The 19320-nt window shown below is 49.3% G+C and overlaps 1 protein-coding gene across 2 annotated transcripts; it reads right to left on the bottom strand.

The window, feature by feature from the left end:
- Positions 1-374: 374 nt before the first annotated feature.
- tcf19l (transcription factor 19 (SC1), like) lies at positions 375-19110 on the bottom strand. 2 transcript variants are annotated; one of them, XR_006309618.1, is made up of 4 exons: positions 17936-19110; positions 13861-14680; positions 658-4764; positions 375-613 (listed from the first exon to the last, which is right to left on the bottom strand). XR_006309618.1 is itself a non-coding variant. In XM_043678320.1 (3 exons), the coding sequence occupies exons 1-3, from the start codon at positions 18234-18236 to the stop codon at positions 4509-4511; spliced, it is 1377 nt and encodes a 458-aa protein (XP_043534255.1). In that variant the 5' UTR covers positions 18237-19110; the 3' UTR covers positions 629-4508. The 2 variants fall into 2 exon arrangements, 1 of the variants encoding a protein (XP_043534255.1); XM_043678320.1 differs by lacking the exon at positions 375-613 and having other exon boundaries at positions 629-4764.
- Positions 19111-19320: the final 210 nt, after the last annotated feature.

Below are 19320 nucleotides of genomic sequence, written 5' to 3'. Positions count from 1 at the left end.
TGCTGACAGGCCAGCTGAGTTTCTCTAGCCCTTTTTAAATTTCTGCCTGAGAATAACCTTTGCTCAGTTAAACAGCTCACACTATCGCCCAATCAGCAGGTCGCATTTCACTACACAGTCATTTCCTACCCTCATTACAACATCTTCAATCATTTTTTTAAAAATTAACACATATTGCTTGATGGAGGCAAAGCAGTCAGCTCAATGCTTGGTAGGTCCCTGTGCAAATCACATAATAAGCTTTACCAGTCGAAAAGTGCGGCGCTGGAAAAGCACAGCAGGTCAGGCAGCATCCAAGGAGCAGGAGAGTTGACGTTTCGGGCATAAGCCCTTCATCAAAACGTCAACTCTCCTGATTGTCACATGCTGCCTGACCTATTGTGCTTTTCCATCATCACACTTTTCGACTCTGACTGTCCAGCATCTGCAGTCCTCACTTTCTCCTAATAAGCCATTTTAAAATCAGCAAGAACTCAGTTTAGAAGATCAGAAACATATTCGACTCCGCCCTGATTATGGAAATGCCATTTTTTAAAAAGTTGCTAATTCAACATTTCCTCAAAAGCAAATTGCTGCCCATTACTAGTGAGACACAGTGGGGCACGGGCTCCACCTTGTGGAGGAGAGCAGTGAGACACAGTGGGGCACGGGCTCCACCATATTGCAACATAACAACCCCCCTCCCCAATAAACACTGCTCACTGAAAACTCGAATTGTCCTCAAAACTGATCAGTGTAGAAAACGGTCAAATAAAAAACAGAGGGAAGAAACCACATACCCTTTTTAAAAATAAATAATTCAGCAAGATCCACAAATAAGTGCTTGGCATGTACAAAATGAATATAAAATAAGGAAATATATCTGAACTTTGCTAATTTAAGGAAAATTATATTAGGAGAGAACTAAGTAAACATTGGCAGGAAGAGACTATTTAGCCCATGGTGCCTGTGCTAGCCCTTTGAAAGAGCAATTCAGCTAGCCCTTCCATTCCCCATTACCCTGTAATTTCCCACCCTCATTACCCTGTAATTTCTCCACTCGTTAAAAATCAAGTATTTAACCAACTCCCCCTTTGAAACTGTTAAGCTGTTAAATCTTCTCCAACTTTCCCCCTTCAGCAATCACCTTAAATCAGTCACCTCTGCTGGCCTGCCTTACGAAGCCTTTGACAGCTGGAGGGCACTCTAACACCGTCAGAGGCCTTGAAGTGCATTATTGAATAAATTTAAATTTTTTTCCCCCAATAGTCTGAAGGAAGTTTGTCCCATCTATCCCATTAAAACACCCTCATAATTTCCAAAACCTTTGATAACGGCGCTCTGTGACCTTCTCTGGAGAACATTTCTTGCTTGTTTTACACAGTCCTGACTAGGTTCATTAGGAAACCTCCTCGGAACATTGACGTTGCTCTGAGAGTGGATGGAATTCCCTTCCTCAGGTGCAACTGTGCTTCATTTCCCTCTTTAGCCCAAGATAAAGTAAGTCTGCCAGCAACTTCTGTTTTTGTTATTGATAAAGTGACTCAGCACTGCCTGGGCATTGACCGCTGGACTATGATGAGCCCCTTTGATTATTGTGGGAAACAGGCCAGGGAGGTGATCAAAAGCTTCCACCTTTTGGATCTCTCCTCCCCCCACATAGCAGAAAGTTCCAGCTATACTCCCCCACCCACTGAACTGCTGCAGCCCTACAGCCAGCAATGGTCAAAAGAAGCCACAGTATAACCAGTTTAGAATAACTCCCTCCTACTCTTTTATATCCATTTATAAACGCTTTTAAAACTTTCTCATCCAGTGTGGAATGATCATTTCATGTTCTCTGTTCCAAATGGCTACTGTCACTCAGGTGGCTCAGTACAGACATGTTCTTGAAACAAACACCCAGCTTTGAGAGGCTAATTGTTAACCATAAATACTTTCCATCATCACTCCAGCTTTCCGGGATTTCAAAACAAAACTGCCAGCCTCCTCCCCACCCACATTAAACCTTCAGACACAAGGAGTTTGAACAATAAGGGGATAGTTGAAGTCAGGTGACCAACACCCCCCCCCCCCCCCCCCCCTCTGATTGGGCAGGATCTGTTGAGAAAGGAGCCAGTATTGATGTTTCAGGGCTGTGACCCTTCACCAAGACTCCACACCAGGCCCGACCTGCAGGCCACTTTGGGTTTGTGTTTCGGATATACACCATAAAAACCGAAGAAAGGAGCACGAGATGCTGGAAGGGAACACACGACAATCGAAACGAAGACGCTGGACTCTGTTCTATTTCAGACCCATCATGTGGTCAAGCTCACTCACCCCCAGCAGCCATATTGTCTTAAAATCTAAAAGAAAAATGTTCATGGTCGTGTTAGGGGAGGAATTCATCTCGTATGACAACGTTATGGATGCTTGGGGCTCCGGTCAAAAGGCCTTACCTCAATTCTCTGTTAGAAGGCAAACAGAAACATGATCAAATATGATTTAAAATGATTGCACTGTGATCCTGAAGCTCCTGGGCAGCACCAGGGACTCACGAATTATTTCCCATTGGAAACCATCTGTGCAAGGCAGCAATATCACCAGGAATGTGAGTTAATGCACCATTTATCGTTGAACGAGCATTTGTTTGATATCGGATTTTGGGTAACAACTATAATTGCTGTTTCCAGCATTCTCCCCCGTGGGAAATACAGATTCCCAGGGAACCACAAGTGAAGAATCTTGCCACGTGCCGACCACAGGGGCTGTCTACAATCGGACGTGGCAGAGGCTGTTCCAGTGCACAATGTCTAGAACAGTAAACACAGCAAATAGGAGAAGTAGGCCATTTGGCCCTTTGAGCCTGTTCTACCATTCAATATAATCACTGCTGGTCATCCAATTCAGAAGCCCTTTCCCTGCTTTCTCCTAACATGCTTTGATTCCTTGAGTCCTAGTCTAACGTCTTCTTGAAAACGCTCAATGTTTTGGCCCCTATTGCTTTTTCTGGCGGAGAATTCCATAGGCTCGCCTGTCTCTTTGTGACCTCGTGATGTTAGAAGACCCCAGTCGACAGGAAAGCCCTTCCTGTGTTTACCCTGTAAGAGCTTTCCGAGATCCCTCCTCATTCTTCTAAATCCCAGTGAATACAGTCCTAACCGATCCAGTCGCTCCTCATACATCAGCCCTGCCATCTCGTGAACCCAGTCTGGAGCACAGCCAAAGTCTCCCGTAAACAAAACTGTACCGGCTCACAACAAATACAGAGTGATTACCTTACAAAAGTGATTCATTGGCTGTGAGGCAAAAATATTCTTGGAGCAGTTTGAAAAGGACGCTGTGGGAGTACAACAATTCTTCCTGATTTGGGAGCCAAGTCCGCAGACAAAGCCATTGGAGTCTGCTGAATTGACACAAAGATTTGGAGGGCTGGCCATTCATTCTCAACATTTAAAATGCCAGTTAATGGGAAACATGCCCAGCTCCCTGACATCCTGAGCCAATCGCCTGGCTGCACGTGGTCAAGGAGCACATTCTTAGCTGGTAGGGGGCTCATTCGAGACCAATCCTGAAAGACCCTCCAAGGTATCATTTGCATTGGGCCCAGGCAACAGCTGGGTTCGGAGGTGGGGAACGTTAGCAGCAGGTAATGGAAGGGGTGCAAGCACAATGGACCAGTTAGCATCCTACACCACAATCCTAACATCCCACTTAGCCACAAAGAATAGAGAGCTGGAGCCCTCAAAGACACACAGAGCACAGTCCAACACAAGGTCACTGGACATTGTTCAAGAACAGGATTCTTGATGGATATTCTCCCTTGCCGGTAAACTATGTTGAATTAAATATACTGTGTCATTATTGTTACAGATCTTGCAAATAGCAACGTTGTCAGATTGCATCCCTGGCATTTGATATCGCAACGATTCAGTTCCCTGTGACGTGTTTGCCAATGAAGACATCAAGAATTGGCCTTGCTCTTGGGACCCTGATCCCAATCACGCAGCAAGATTTCCTTTAAAATTCATCCGCTAAATATTCCAAACATTTATGACAAACTTATGTGCTTTGATACTGAAATAGCTTATTACAACAAGAAGAGTGCACTGATCCAGCACTCCTCCTCCTCCTCTCCCCCCTCCCACTCCCCCCCAAACCTGTGCCAAGGAAGAAATCAGATGTTCAGACACTTGACCAAGTCTGACCATCCACGCTACTGTCTATAGCTATCAATATGGGACTTGCACCAGACGTGACCCATTGCAGAATCTCAGAATTAACAGCACCCCTTTCTAGCGAAAATAACATAATATAGGCAATACTTTAACTACCAATAAAACTCCCAGAGAATAGAAGCCGTTGAAAATCCTGGTTCGAAACACCCTGACTTTCAAGCAGACTTCCCAGATGCAAAAAGGCCGGTGGGCACAAGAGAGATTTGGAGACATTTTCACTGACGGTCACGGAGCATTAAAGGAGAACTCAGGAGGACTGGGAACAGAGTCACTGACCGACGTGTCCTTAGACTCTGCCCTCAGTGAGTGTTATGTGCAGCCGCAGTGAAATTCAGCCGAAGCCTCTTTCATGGCCGTGTAGTTACAGCCGACACAAGCCACATGGTACCAGGCATCGCAGTCATCACACTGCACCCACTCCACCGTGTCCTCCTGTGGTAGCTGGCACCGTCCAGCGGCACACTGCTCTGCTGTGTACAGCGTGTGAGTGAAGACCTTGCACATGACCTTCGAAGCTAGCGGGATGCTGCCCAGAGGATGCTTCCGTGGCCGGCCTCTCTTCTTTCTGGAAGTTGAGAGAAACAGACGCGGTGGTCAGTCGATGGGCTGCCCATGTTCCCCCCCCACCCCGTTCCCAAATCTTGGCAGGACACTGCCAGAACCGGTGACAATATTTCCCGGGTGGGCTTTCCACCTCCTGCAGACAGGACGCCGTAATATGTCCTTCAGGAGAAAGTGAGGACTGCAGATGCTGGAGAGCAGACTCAGAGTGTGGTGCTGGAAAAGCTCATCAGGTCAGGCAGCATCCGAGGAGCACGAGAATCGACATTTCGGGCGATGATCCCTTCCCGATGAAGGGCTTTTGTCCGAAACGTCGATTCTCCAGCTCCTCGGATGCTGCCTGACCTGCTGAGCTTTTCCAGCACCACACTCTGAGTTTGTTTGTCTATAATAATGTGTGTTTCATTGATGCAAATTCGCTGTAATATGATGGATGAATTGGGACAGTGTTTCTAAAGGGCAATATTTTAAAACATGTGTCGGTTATGACGAGATTCTGGTCTCCATTCATTTAAATAGTGCTGCTATTATGTGATTTTTCTTATAACACGGGATTGCAGGAGAACAGAACTACCACACTAAAGCAGTAGAGGGGAGAGGTTATGGTCATGGTCCCAGTGATCCCGGGGAGGGGAAGGGTCAGGGTCAGGGTCCCAGTGATCCCGGGGAGGGGAAGGGTTAGGGTCAGGGTCCCAGTGATCCCGGGGAGGGGAAGGGGAAGGGTCAGGGTCCCAGTGATCCCGGGGAGGGTCAGGGTCAGGGTCCCAGTGATCCTGGGGAGGGTCAGGGTGTGGGTCAGGGTCAGGGTCAGGGTCCCAGTGATCCTGGGGAGGGTCAGGGTCACGGAGAGGGTCAGGGTCAGGGTCCCAGTGATCCCGGAGAGGGTCAGGGTCAGGGTCCCAGTGATCCCGGAGAGGGTCAGGGTCAGGGTCCCAGTGATCCCGGAGAGGGTCAGGGTCAGGGTCCCAGTGATCCCGGAGAGGGGAAGGGTTAGGGTCCCAGTGATCCTGGGGAGGGTCAGGGTGTGGGTCAGGGTCAGGATCCCAGTGATCCCGGGGAGGGGAAGGGTCAGGGTCCCAGTGATCCCGGGGAGGGTCAGGGTCAGGGTCCCAGTGATCCTGGGGAGGGTCAGGGTGTGGGTCAGGGTCAGGGTCAGGATCCCAGTGATCCCGGGGAGGGGAAGGGTCAGGGTCCCAGTGATCCCGGAGAGGGTCAGGGTCAGGGTCAGGGTCCCAGTGATCCCGGAGAGGGTCAGGGTCAGGGTCCCAGTGATCCCGGGGAGGGGAAGGGTCAGGGTACCAGCGATCCCGGGGAGGGGAAGGGTCAGGGTCCCAGTGATCCCTGGGAGTGCTCGAACGGCAGCCGTGTTAAACCAAACAAGTGCAAATCATACGGTGCAAAGACTGAACTGAAGAAAAAGGCACCACAGAATCAAAAATGTCAAAAAGGTGCAGTTATTAAAAACCGAAACTGACAACCAGGCTCAAAGGGCTAAACTACAAAGGGAGTGTCTACAAATCAGTCTTCCACACCCTGGACTTTAGAAGGTGAACGGAGGGACCCAATCAAAGCTTTCCAGATAATGGGGTTCGGAGAAACTATCCACCCAACTATTTCCACTAAACTCTCAGGCAAAAGAATTCAACAGGGAGTGTTGCAGTGAAATGAGGTGACATACTTTGACATAGAAAGTATGGCAGATATTTGTGATTCTCTCAAAAACAGCAGTTGGTACGAGATCATTTGAAACAAGATCATTAGATTTGATTACATTCCCTGCAATGTGAAAACAGGCCATTTAGCCCAACAAGTCCACACTGACCCTCTGAACAGTAAACCACCCAGAACCATTCCCTCACCTCATTGCTCTACATTTACCCCTGACCTACACATCCCTGAACACAATGTGCAATTTAGCACGGCCAATTCACCTAACCTGCACATCTTTGGATTGTGGGAGGAAACCGGAGCACCTGGAGGAAACCCATACAGACAATGTGCAAACTCCATAAAGAGAGTCACCCGAGGTTGGAATTGAACCTGGATCCCTGGTGCTGTGAGGCAGCAGTGCTAACCACTGAGCCATAGTGCCGCTCCTGGTGACAGAGTCTTCCTAGCAAGTTTTGAGAAGGTTTGTAGCTCGGGTTGAGGTTCCAGATGTAGGTTTGCTGGCTACCTTCCAGCTCAGCGAGCAAGCCTTTAGAGTCTTCCTTACTGAGTCAGGCACGGTCGCACCCTCCCTGCAGGCTCACGGGATCTCAGGTTCAAGTCCAATGCGGGATGATAAGCACAAAACCAGCAGGGCTCCCACCTCAGTGCGGTGCTGGGGAAGTCCAGTTCAGGTGCAATGTTACAGTGAAGCCCTCGCAGACAGTTGGTGAAAACCCTGCCGCTATTTCAAAGACAAACACAGAGGTTGCTCTTGGTGTATAGCCAGTCGTTATCTCTCAATCGGCAATATTTTTAAAAAGTCCATTGTCAATACGATGTTTTTGTTGGGGAAGCTTGCAGTGTGCAGTTACCTGCTGAGTTTTCACTGGAACACTCATTCCATTTCAAAAGTACCTCACTAGCTGCAAAATACTCAGACTTTCTGCCAAACTTGCATCTAACGTCGCTCAGACCGCACTACCCATTGTCCCAGTCAGCACATTGTCAGTAGTGCTAGAGGCACTGGAGAGAGAGTGCACAGGACATTTAGAAAGATGATTTAGTTTCCTCTATCCATTCAGGAGTAGCGAGCTCTGCCCCCTCGTTTATTCCCTCATCCCCAGTTGCCCCGGAGAACATGCTGGGGAACAACGTTCTTGAGCAGCTGCAGTCCATTCAATGTCAGTACAATGCTGTCAGACGGGGAGTCCCAGGATAATCACTGAAGGAACAGCAGCATATTTCGACCACTAGAGAGATATGGTGCTTGGACGGGGATTTATAGGTTAGAGCCATGACACAGTAAATGGACATTGAGATGCAGCAACAATTACAGTCTGCTATCCCCATGAACGGGTGGTTAGGATCTGGAACAGTGTCCGAAAGATGTGGGAAAGGCAGCTTCAAGCTGGACTACCGCGCCCAGTTCTGGTGTCCCAGTTATAGGAAGGATGTTATGAAGCTGGAGAGGGTTCAGAAACGATTTACCAGGATGTTACCAGGTATGGAAGGTTTTGAGTTGTAAAGAAAGGCTGGGTAGGCTGGGACTTTTTTTTTAAATTTGAAAGCACTAGCTTTCGGAGCGCTGCTCCTTCATCAGGTGGTCGTGGAGTACAAGATCGTAGGACACAGAACTTACAGCAAAAGTTTACAGTGTGATGTAACTGAAATTAAATATTTGAAAAAAAAACCTGGATTGTTTGTTAAGTCTCTCATCTTTCAGAATGGGCACCCATGGGGATGGCATTAAACCAGGGACCTTGGGTTCCTGTCACACTACAGGTGATCCCACTGCACTACACAGACAGACAGAGACACACACACACACAGATCCTGTCTCATACACTCCCACACTCACCCTCTCAAACTTATACCCCTTTACACTTACATACACTCTCTCACAGACACTCATACAGAACTGCACACACACACACACACGTAAAAGCTTGTGAGGTGAATTTGTTCTTGCAGAATTAAATTTTATTTTGCTCAAAACTGCATGAATCCATGTAAGATTCTGTAAAGCCCTTTTTAGAAACAGAATCAGTCTGAACATTGAGGCACAGACAGTCTCACACAGGGCACCTCACAACTTCATTGCATTATCTGGGCCGACATGACACCAATTGTTAAAGTTCACTTGAGAATGTAACTTTAAGAAAGCTCTGGGATTTTCATAAGAAAGAACTGAAACCAACAAGGTCATTTTAAAAGATGAGAGACTTAACAAACAATCCAGGTTTTTTTTCCAAATATTTAATTTCAGTTACATCACACTGTAAACTTTTGCTGTAAGTTCTGTGTCCTACGATCTTATACTCCACAACCACCTGATGAAGGAACGGCGCTCCGAAAGCTAGTGCTTCCAAATAAACCTGTTGGACTATAACCTGGTGTGGTGTGCTTTTTAACTTAATAAAATAAAGAAAGGTACAGATAGAGTTAAACATAGTCACATTTTCCTTCGGAGGGGAATTTCAAGACGAGGGGGTACAGTTAAGGTGAGAGGAGAGAGATTTAAAAAAGACTTGAGGGGCAACATTTTTTTTTTTTGCACAGAGGGTGGTTCGCGTGTGGAATGAACTTCCTGAGAAAGTGATGGATGTGGGAAAAATTACAATGTTTAAGACATTTGAATAAGTAAATGAACAGGAAAGTTTTGGAAGGATATGGGTCAGGAGCAGGCAGGTGGGACTAGTTTAGTTTAGGGATTATGTTTGGCAGGGAATAGTTGGACCAAAGGGTCTGTTTCTGTGCTCTATGACTCTATGGGTGTGACTTTCAGATGTGTAAGTGCATAAGCAGTTGAAGGGGGAACAATATTCCAGTGTTACAGGGTCAGGGCAGGGAGCTGCACGAGTTAAGTTTCTCTTGCAGACAGCTGGCAAAGGTTCAATGGGCCAAATGGCCTCCTTTAGTGTGGTAACCACTCTACAGTCCAAAGTCTATTTGAACTCTGGTTTAATTTGACCTCAGTTATGCAGCACAGCCCCTTGCCCGTCACAGACCACTGTGGGGACTCTTTGTTTAAGTAATTCTAAGCTAACCGCACTGCCCTGCTCCTTCCCTAGGGAACAGTGTCAGCTACTCCTTCCCTAGGGAACACTGTCGGCTGCTTACTGACTGCTGGTGCATTAGCGGTAATGCTCTCCTATTTCAGATTCTTTTCTGTGGGATAGTATTCCCTGATGCAATACTCTCAGTAAAGACAATTCTCCGCCCTTTTGTTGACTAATCTTCTTAAAACAAAAACTTTTGCTAAAATCATTGCTTCTGATTTGGACAAGATACAGGAATAGGAAAGGTTTGGAGCGATATGGACCAATCGCAGGCAATAGGGACGAGTTTAATTTGGGAATCCTGGTTAGCATGGACAGGTTGGACTGAAGGGTCTGTTTCTGTGCTGTAAGACTCTCAGACTCTGCCTTAGTTACCGTTTCTCATCTCTGGTCTCTCCCAAAGCTTTGAGGCTTTCCACAACAAAGTGGCCAAACCCACACAAACTCTAACCACAGCCAGATCACTGTGCAGTACAAACCCTTAGCGTGAGCATTCAGTGTGGCTGTTTATTAAATCTAAATAGCTGGTGGCACGTTGCAATAACCTGAAACTGAGGTACCTGGACATTCCTGTACACGATTAATAAATTATTTATCCAACCCCATTAGATGATATGGCACTGGAAAAGGACATTCAGCCCAATCTGGAACATACAACATAGAACAATACAGTGCAGAGCAGGCTCTTTGGCCCTCGATGTTGCACTGACCTGTGAACTAATCTAAGCCCATCACGCTACACTATCCCACCATCATCCATATGCTTATCCAAATACTGTTTAAATGCCCCTAGTGTGGCTGAGTTAATTGGCAGGCAGGGCATTCCACGCCCTTACAACAGTCTGAGTAAAGAAACTGCCTCTGACATCTATCACTCCTCAATTTGCAGCAATGATCCCTTGTACAAGCAGATGTCACCATCCCAGGAAAAAGACTCTCACTGTCCACCCTACCTAATCCTCTGATCATCTTGTAGGTCTCTATCACTTGAGGGGCGGCACGGTGGCTCAGTGGTTAGCACTGCTGCCTCACAGCACCACAGCCCCAGGTTCAATGCCAGCCTCATGCGACTGTCTGTGTGGAGTTTGCACATTCTCCTCGTGTCTGCATGGGTTTCCTCCGGTTTCCTCCCACAGTCTAAAGATGTGTAGGTTAGTTGAATTGGCCATGCTAAATTGCACATAGTGTTAGGTGCACTAGTCAGAGGGAAATGGGTCAGGGTGGGTTACTCTTCGGAAGGACGGTGTGGACTGGTTGGGCCGAAGGGCCTGTTTCCGCACTGTAGGGAATCTAATCTATCCAAATCCCCTCTTAGCCTTCTTCTCTCCAATGAGAACAGACCCAAGTCCCTGAGCCTTTCCTCATAAGACCTTCGCTTCAGACCAGGCAACATCCTGTGAAATCTCCTCTGCACCTTTTCCAATGCTTCCACATCCTTCTTGTAATTGGGCGACCAGAACTGTACACAATATTCCAAGTGTGGCCGCACCAGCTTTTTGTATAGTTGCAGCATGACATCACAGCTTTGGAACTCAATCCCTCTACCAATAAAACCTAACACACTGCATGCCTTCTAAACAGCACTATCAACCTGAGTGGCAACTTTCAGGGATCTAGGTACATAGACACCAAGATCCCTCTGCACATCCACACTACCAAGAATCTTTCCATTGACCCAGATTCTGCCTTCCTATTATTCTTCCCAGTGAATCACCTCACAATTAGCTGCATCGAACTCCATTTGCTACCTCTCAGCCAAATTTTGCAGTTTATCCAAGTCCCCCTGCAACCTGTAACATTCTTCCACGCTGTCCACTACTCCACCAACTTTAGTATCATCTGCAAACTTACTAACCTATCCACTTATGCCTGTGTCCAAGTCGTTTATAAAAATGACAAACAGCAATGGTCCCAAAACAGATCCTTGTGGAACACCACTAGTAACCGGACCCCAGGCTGAATATTTTCCTTCAACGACCACTCGTTGCCTTCTTCCAGAAAGCCAGTTTCTAATTCAAATTGCTAAATCACCCTCAATTCCATGCCCCTGCATTTTCTCCTGTTGCCTACCATGTGGAACCTTATCAAAGGCTTTGCTGAAGTCCATGTACACCACATCAACTGCCCTACCCTCATTCACATGCTTGATCACCTTCTCAAAAAAACTCAATGAGGTTTGTGAGACACAACCTGCCCTTGACGAAACCATGTTGACTATTTCCAATTAAACTGTTGCTTGCTCGATGATTATAAATCCTACCTCTTTTGATCCTTTCCAAAACTTTTCCTACAACAAATGTAAGGCTCACTGGTCGATAATTACCTGGGTCATCTCTACTGCTCTTTTTGAACAAGGGCACAACATTTGCAACCCTCCAGTTCTCTAGTACTAAACCTGTAGACAATGACGACTCAACGATCAAAGGCAAAGGCTCAGCCATCTCCTTCCTGGCATCCCAGAGAATTCTCAGACAAATCCCATCCGGCCCAGGGGACTTATCTACTTTCACACCTTCTAGAATTGATAATACCTCCTCCTTGCTAACCTCAAACCTTTCAAGTCGACTAGCCTGTAGCTCAGCCTTCTCCTCTACAATATTCTTCTTTCCCCGAGTGAAAATAGATGAGAAATATTCATTTAGCACCTCTCTGATCTCCACAGGGTCCACACACAACTTCCCACTTCTGTCTTTGACTGGCCCTATTCCTACCGTGATCATCCTTTTATTCCTCACATACCAATAGAAAGCTATAGGGTCTCCTTTATTCTACCTGCTAAAGACTGCTCATGTCCCGTTCTTGCTCTTCTTAACTCTCTCTTTAAATCCTTCCAAGCTAATCTGTAACTCTCCATCTGCATCATCTGAACCATCTCGCCTCAATGTCACATAAGCCTCCCACTTCCGCTTGACAAGAGATACGATTTCTTTAGTAAACCACGGTTCCCTTACATTATCACTTCCTCCTTGCCTGACAGGGACATACCTAATTGATACTGTTCTGGTATAATATCAGATTTTCTAATGTCCCACCCACACCCCTGCTCATCTTCCACCTGAGAGTCATGCAAGTTAGCAGGAGGAGGCCATTCAGCCAGACTGGACTGAATAGCAGAACAGGATAGACTTCACTTTCCTGCTTGCCTCCACCCCCCCAACTGGACCCCCCTTGGACATCAAACAAACAGTCATCAATAAAACCACAAGGACTGTGGATGCTGGAAAGCAGAAACTGAAACAGAAATATCCAGAAAACGAGCAGCTCTGGCAGCAGCTGTGGAGAGAAACTAGAATTAATGTTTTAGAACAGTTCTGAGGAAGGGCTATGGGACCTTTAAACTGTTAAACTCTGATTTCTCTACACAGATGCCGCCAGACCTGATGAGCTTTTCCAGCTATTTCTGTTTTCCAGCATCCAGCATTCCAAAAATGCCCGAATCTCAGGCTTGAGCATGTCCCAGACTCCACTGCTCTCTGTGGAAGTGATGTTCTGGGGCGGACAGACGAAGTTTCCCTCATCTTCACCTTAAAGGGAGAAGATGCAGAATGAGGGAGCTTTGAAGGCTGAGAGGTTGAATGATGAGTGGGAAAAAGTGTGGTGCTGGAAAAGCACAGCCGGTCAGGCAGCAGCCGAGAAGCAGGGGTTGACCTTTCCAGCATAAGCCCTTTATCAGTCACATTCCTTCATGAGCTGCTCCTCGGATGCTGCCTGAACTGCTGTGCTTGTCCAGCACCATTCTAATCTAGACTCTGGTTTCCAGCATCTGCAGTCATTGTTTTTACCTACATTGCTTGATGAGAAGGGCAGTCCTTGTCAGTGGCCACTTGGGTGTTTCTGTTCTCCCTGGAGGTGGAAATTGAATAAAGATCCATGCACTGTGTCTCACACCTGCACATACACAACATGGGTGCTGGGGAATAAATAAGCACTACCGCAGTTAGGCAGTGTGGGGGGGGGGGGGAGTAAAATAAAAATCAGTCACATTCCTGATGAAGAGCTTATGCTGGAGACAGACTCTCCTGCTCTTGGGATGCTGCCTGACCTGCTGCGGGTTTTCCAGCACCACATGTTTTGACTCTGATCTCCAGCATCTGTAGTCCTCAGTTATAGAGTCATAGATATGTGCAGCACGGAACCTATCCATGCCCCTCATAAGTTTGTAAACCTCTATAAGGTCACCCCTCAGCCTCTGACGCTCCAGAGAAAACAGCCCCAGCCTGTTCAGCCTCTCCCTGTAGTTCAAATCCTCCAACCCTGGCCACATCACACACACACACACCCACACACACAGTGGTGAGGGACACACACGCACCCACACACACAGTGGTGAGGGACACACACCCACACCCACACTGGTGAGGGGGGGACACACACACACACACGGTACTTACCCAGACGGGGTGATGTGCGCGTTCCCTGTTGAATCTCGGGGCACAAGCCCACCCTGCTCCAGTTCCCCGGGGGGAGGCCTGCGTTCCGGCGACAGCGCCCGCACCCCGAGAGTCAGCTGCCGGTACAGGTCGGGGTCCACGCCCGACTCGGACTTGCAGTGGCGCCGGCCCGGGGCGCTGTGCTGGACCTCGACGGCGAACCGCTGGATCTCCTCCTCCAGGTCCGGGAGCACGGTGTGCACGGCCTTCCGCCGGTGCTTGGCGGGCGCCTTCTGCGGGGGCGGAGGGTGCCCGGGGCCGGGGCCGGGGGGCCGGGAGTCCGGGGCGAGGTGGCGGCGGAGGGCGCGCAGCAGCCGCTTGGTGTCTCCGCCGTGGCCGAGCCCGAGGCCGGCCGTGCCCGGCGGCTGCAGTTGCAGTAGCAGCTGCGACCTCAGCTTGCTGATGCTGCCGATCGAGTCGAGGATCAGCGTCGCCCGGGGCGCGGGCGCGGGTGCAGGTGCAGGCGGCGGCGTTCCCCGCGCGAAGCTCCGGATCCGGGCCCGGGGGGCGCGCTGCGGGGACAGGCGCCGGCCCGAGCAGCACACCGGCCGGAAGGCGCCGCTGCCGCTGCCCGCTGCTGCCGCCGGGCTGGTGATGGCGTGGAAGTCCGCCGGGCGCACCGTCACCCTCTGGAAGAGGAAATAAAACTCGGAGTCCTGCTGGGCGGCCAGCGAGCCCTCCGGGATGTTCACCGCGTCTGGGTGGCCGAAGGTGACCGTGTCTCCGTCGGAGAGCTCCGTCCTCTCGCCCCTGCGGATCCGAATGTCATTCACAAACGTACCTGCAAAGACACAGCCGCCAGCGTCAGTCATTCCGCCTGCCTCTTCTGCTGACAGTTTAAAGACAAAACCACCCCAACGCCAGGTCATATTTGCGAGTGCGAGCTTTCAGACTTCACCCGATGAAGGGGGCGGCGCTCCGAAAGCTTGGACAGTGCTTCCAAATGAACCCGTTGGACTATAACCTGGTGTTGGGTGATTTTTGCTGAAAATGTGTTGCTGGAAAAGCGCAACAGGTCGGGCAGCATCCAAGGAGCAGGAGAATCGACGGTTCGGGCATAAGCCCTTGCTCCTTTGATGTTGCCTGACCTGCTCCGCTTTTCCAGCAACAGATCTTCAGCTCTGATCTCCAGCATCTGCAGTCCTCACTTTCTCCTAGCTGTGTGATTTTTGCCTATTGATTTTAACCTTACTGTGAATCCTCTTGCAAGGATGCCTACTTTGAAGAAGTTCTCCTCCACAAGAATCTCTGAGTCTCTCTCTCTCTCACTGCACCTCCCACCCCACCGCCAGGTCATCTCCTCTGCCCTGAAGCTCTTCAACCATGGAGCAGGAAAATTGACGTTTCGGGCAAAAGCCCTTCATCAGGAGCAGAGGCAGGGAGCCTGCAGGGTGGTGAGACTCACTGGGATTCTTGTAGAGAGAGGAGGAGAGCTTCTTCAAGGCAGGCATCCTTGCAAGAGGATTCACAGTAAGGTTAAAATCAACTAGGTAAAAACGAGGACCGCTGAAGCTGGAAACCCCTGCCTCTATTCCTGATGAAGGGCTTTTGCCCGAAACGTCGATTTTCCTGCTCCTCGGATGCTGCCTGACCTGCTGTGCTTTGCCAGCATCCCTTTGGTCTAAACTCTGGTTTCCAGCATCTGCAGTCCTCGTTTTTACCATGTACTGAAACAGACTACTCTTTGCTACCTTCCCCCACCCTCCCCTCTGACCTATCAACTCCACCCCCATTCACCTCTTTGCTACCTTCTCCCCCGCTCATTCATCTCTCCACTCTGGAGACTTCCTGCCTCTATTCCTGATGAAGGGCATTTGCCCGAAACGTCAATTTTCATGCTCCTGGATGCTGCCTAACCTGCTGTGCTTTTCCAGCACCACTCTGACCTAAACTCTGGTTTCCAGCATCTGCAGTCCTCACTTTTGCCTAGTTGATTTTTAACTTGGTCCACTCCAGTCCAACACCGGCACTCCACATCATTGTCTTTTTACAGTCACGCAGACCCTTCGGTGCAACCCCAGCCCACGCCGACCACGTTCCCACCTGCCTGCTCCTGGCCCAGATTCAATCCAAACCTTTCCTGTTCATCTACTTAGAGTCATAGAGATGTACAGCACAGAAGCAGACCCTTGGGTCCAACTTGTCCGTGCAGACCAGATATCCCAACCCAATCTAGTCCCACCTGCCAGCACCAGGCCCATATCCCTCCAAACCCTTCCTATCCATAGGCAAAAGTGAGGACTGCAGATGCTGGAAACCGGAGTCTAGATTAGAGTGGTGCTGGAAAAGCACAGCAGGTCGGGCAGCATCGGAGGAGCAGGAAAATCCCTTCCTATCCATAGACCCATTTAGATGCCTTTTAAATGTTGCCATTGTACCAGCCTCCACCACTTCCTCTGGCAGCTCATTCCATACACATACCACCCTCTGCGTGAAAAAGTTGCCTCTTAGGTCTCTTTGCTCCAAATGTCTTTCAAATCATTGCAACTATACCCGCCTCCACCACTTTCTCTGGCAGTTCATTCCACGCACGAACCACTCTGTTTAAAAAAAAAGTTGTCCCTCGTGTCCTTTTTGAAGGAGTGAGAAGTAACATTTGAAAATAAAGGTTTGTTTCTCCACCCAAGTTGCCTCTTAGGTCTCTTTGCTCCAAATGTCTTTCAAATCGTTGCAACTATACCCGCCTCCACCACTTTCTCTGGCAGTTCATTCCACGCACGAACCACTCTGTTAAAAAAAAAGTTGTCCCTCGTGTCCTTTTTGAAGGAGTGAGAAGTAACATTTGAAAATAAAGGTTCGTTTCTCCACCCAACCTTGTCGGCATCCACTAATACCAAATCAGGAAAGGGCGAACAGGCGGGTCACAGATGTAACCTCTCTCCCTCTAGTTTTCCCTCCCATGTGGCCAGAGAGCATCTGCCTTCGTTCAGAACTGCACCGAGGTCACAATACCGTGGTGGTTAAAAGGAGGAAATTGCAGGTCTGATCTCACATTAAGCAGCATCGTGTCTCCTTCTAATGAGCCATCTGTCACAGGTATATATGACGGCATCAGGACAATTAGCTCTCTTAACCATTTTTGAAACCAACACCACCCAATATAGACTCCAATCCTGTACCAAGTAATCCGATTGACTGGGGTACCATCTACCACCTTCAACCTTCAGCCCTTCTACCACCGAAGCACAGCAGCAGCTGCAGCAGCTAGACGCACTGCAGTAACCCACCAAGGTTCCTCCGACAGCGCTTTCAAACCCTGGAGAAGTTCAGGACATGCATAGAAACTGCCCTCCAAGCCAGATTTGTAATATAACTGCTATTTTTGCACAGCTGCCGAGTCAAAATCCTGCAACTTATCTCCTAACAGTGCTCCAAGACTGCTGCGGTTCAAGGCGGTTGCTCACCAACACCATCTCCAGGGTAACTAGCCTAACCAGCCACACCATATTCCCTGAATAATTAAAAACAGGAAGATACTCATGTTCCCCTCCCGCCAACAGAAACGTGGCTACAGCTGTTTATCAATGTCAGAGAGCTTGAACAGTTGGCAGGCGACTGAAATTCTGGAGAACAGTATTTTATATTAAAACGGCCTCAGATTTCTGATGTCATGCACTAACACCTCCTGCCGCCCTCGAAACCACCCTTTGACCTCGTACTGCCCCGCAACCCCAAGACAAGAACAAAATACTACAAACGCTGAAAATCTGAAATAAAAGACAGAAAGCATCACAAACTTTCAACAGGTCAGACAACGTGGGCGTAGAAATAAACAGATGTCTGGTTTCAGCTTCACATCTATCATCAGAACTCAATTAAGGCTATCCCATTCCCCCCTGCATCCTACTCCCTTAGCCACCTATTCCCCTATCTTTTGCCCCCATCTCCCTGTATCCTATCTCCCTTACCGCACCCGTATTCCCCTAAACTCCACAGACTCCTATGTCCCCCATCAGCTTGTATCATTCCCCCTATATTCCTCTATCCCCCTGTATCATTCCCCCATATTTTCGCACTATTTCCCCCCAGCTCTCACCGTTCGTGCTCCTGTCGACGATGTGCACTCTCCAGTCGCCCCCGGCCGCCCCCCTCTCGGCCTGCAGCTCGGCGTGCACCCGGGAGATGAGCTCTTCGGCCCGCCCTGAGCTCAGGCACAGATCGGTCAGGTCGGCTCGGCGGCCGAGGCGGAAGGTGCACCGCTGGCCGACAGGCAGGAAGGTGTAGAGGTCGCGGGCGGGGGCGGGTGCCGGCGCCGGAACCTCTCCGGGCCTCGGGCTGGGCTGCGGGGCGGTGCCGATGCGGAGCAGCTGCAGACAGGGCTGCACCTCTGACAGCATCCTCTCTGGGGACGGTGTTGGGGTTGGGGGACGCTAGGTCATCAAAACCTGCGCTCCTGGGGGCGAAGGACGGATTGTTTGGTCATCAAATCCTGGGTTCCCGGGATACGTTCAAATCGTTAGGTCAGCAAATCCTGGACTCCCGGGGGCAGAGTCCGATTGTTAAGTCACCAAATCATGGGTTCCTCGGGTACGTTCCGATTGTTAGGTCATCAAATCCTGGGCTCCCGGGATACGTTGCAATCGTTAGGACACCAAATCCTGGGCTCCCGGGGGCAGAGTCTGATTGTTGAATCACCAAATACTGGGTTCCAGGTTTTAGATCCGATTGTTAGGTCATCAAATCCTGGGCTCCCGGGTGTAGGCTCCGATTGTTAGGTCATCAAAACAGGGGCCCGAATCTCTACCCTCGACCATTAGGGTGGACAGGGTCTCGCGCTGTCTCTCTCCGCCAGACGTCAATGCAATTGTTGTTGTTGTTGTTGTTGTCGTCGATCCAGTGTTCCTCGGTGTGACCGATCGGTTCAACTACAGCCGCGGCAGACCAGCTGTCTGTTGTCTATTCTCTCTCTCCTTCTGTTTACAGGAAGCGCCTTTGAAAATTGGCGCGCTGGAGCAGGACGCCGAATATCGCGAGATCTTCCTCTCCTTCACCGGTAGCTCCGGTAATTAAGCCTGCGCACTGGGAAGTGATGCCAATTGATTGGCCGTGCCGCCATCTTTGATGCTGGCTTCCGCCCACCCGTGGGTACATGGTGCCAGGCAGAGCTGTCAGATCGTGCTCGAAGGAGGAATACAGGAGAGTCACAGAGATGTACAACACAGAGACGGACCCTTCGGTCCAACTCGTCCATGCCGACCAGATATCCCAACCCAATCTAGTTCCACCTGCCAACACCCGGCCCGTATCCCCTCCAAACCCTTCCTATTCATATACCCACCCAGATGCCTTTTAAATGTTGCAATTGTACCAGCCTCCACTACTTCCTCTGGCAGCCCATTCCACACACACACCACCCTCTGCCTGAAAAAGTTGCCCTTTAGGTCTCTTTTATATCCTTCCCCTCTCACCCTAAACCTATGC

The sequence above is a fragment of the Chiloscyllium plagiosum genome, chromosome 37 (assembly GCF_004010195.1).
Source record: "Chiloscyllium plagiosum isolate BGI_BamShark_2017 chromosome 37, ASM401019v2, whole genome shotgun sequence".
NCBI lineage: Eukaryota > Metazoa > Chordata > Chondrichthyes > Orectolobiformes > Hemiscylliidae > Chiloscyllium > Chiloscyllium plagiosum.
This window is presented reverse-complemented; position numbering and strand designations above follow the sequence as displayed.

Bases quoted from the DNA above. Each gene is read 5' to 3' on its own strand.
- tcf19l (XM_043678320.1), bottom strand. From the start codon at position 18,236: ATGCTGTCAGAGGTGCAGCCCTGTCTGCAGCTGCTCCGCATCGGCACC. The intron at 14,681-17,935 runs GTGAGAGCTGGG...GTGTCTTTGCAG, and splicing joins CGTCGACAGGAGCACGAACG to GTACGTTTGTGAATGACATT. The intron at 4,765-13,860 runs GTAAGTACCGTG...CTCAACTTCCAG, and splicing joins GCGCACATCACCCCGTCTGG to AAAGAAGAGAGGCCGGCCAC.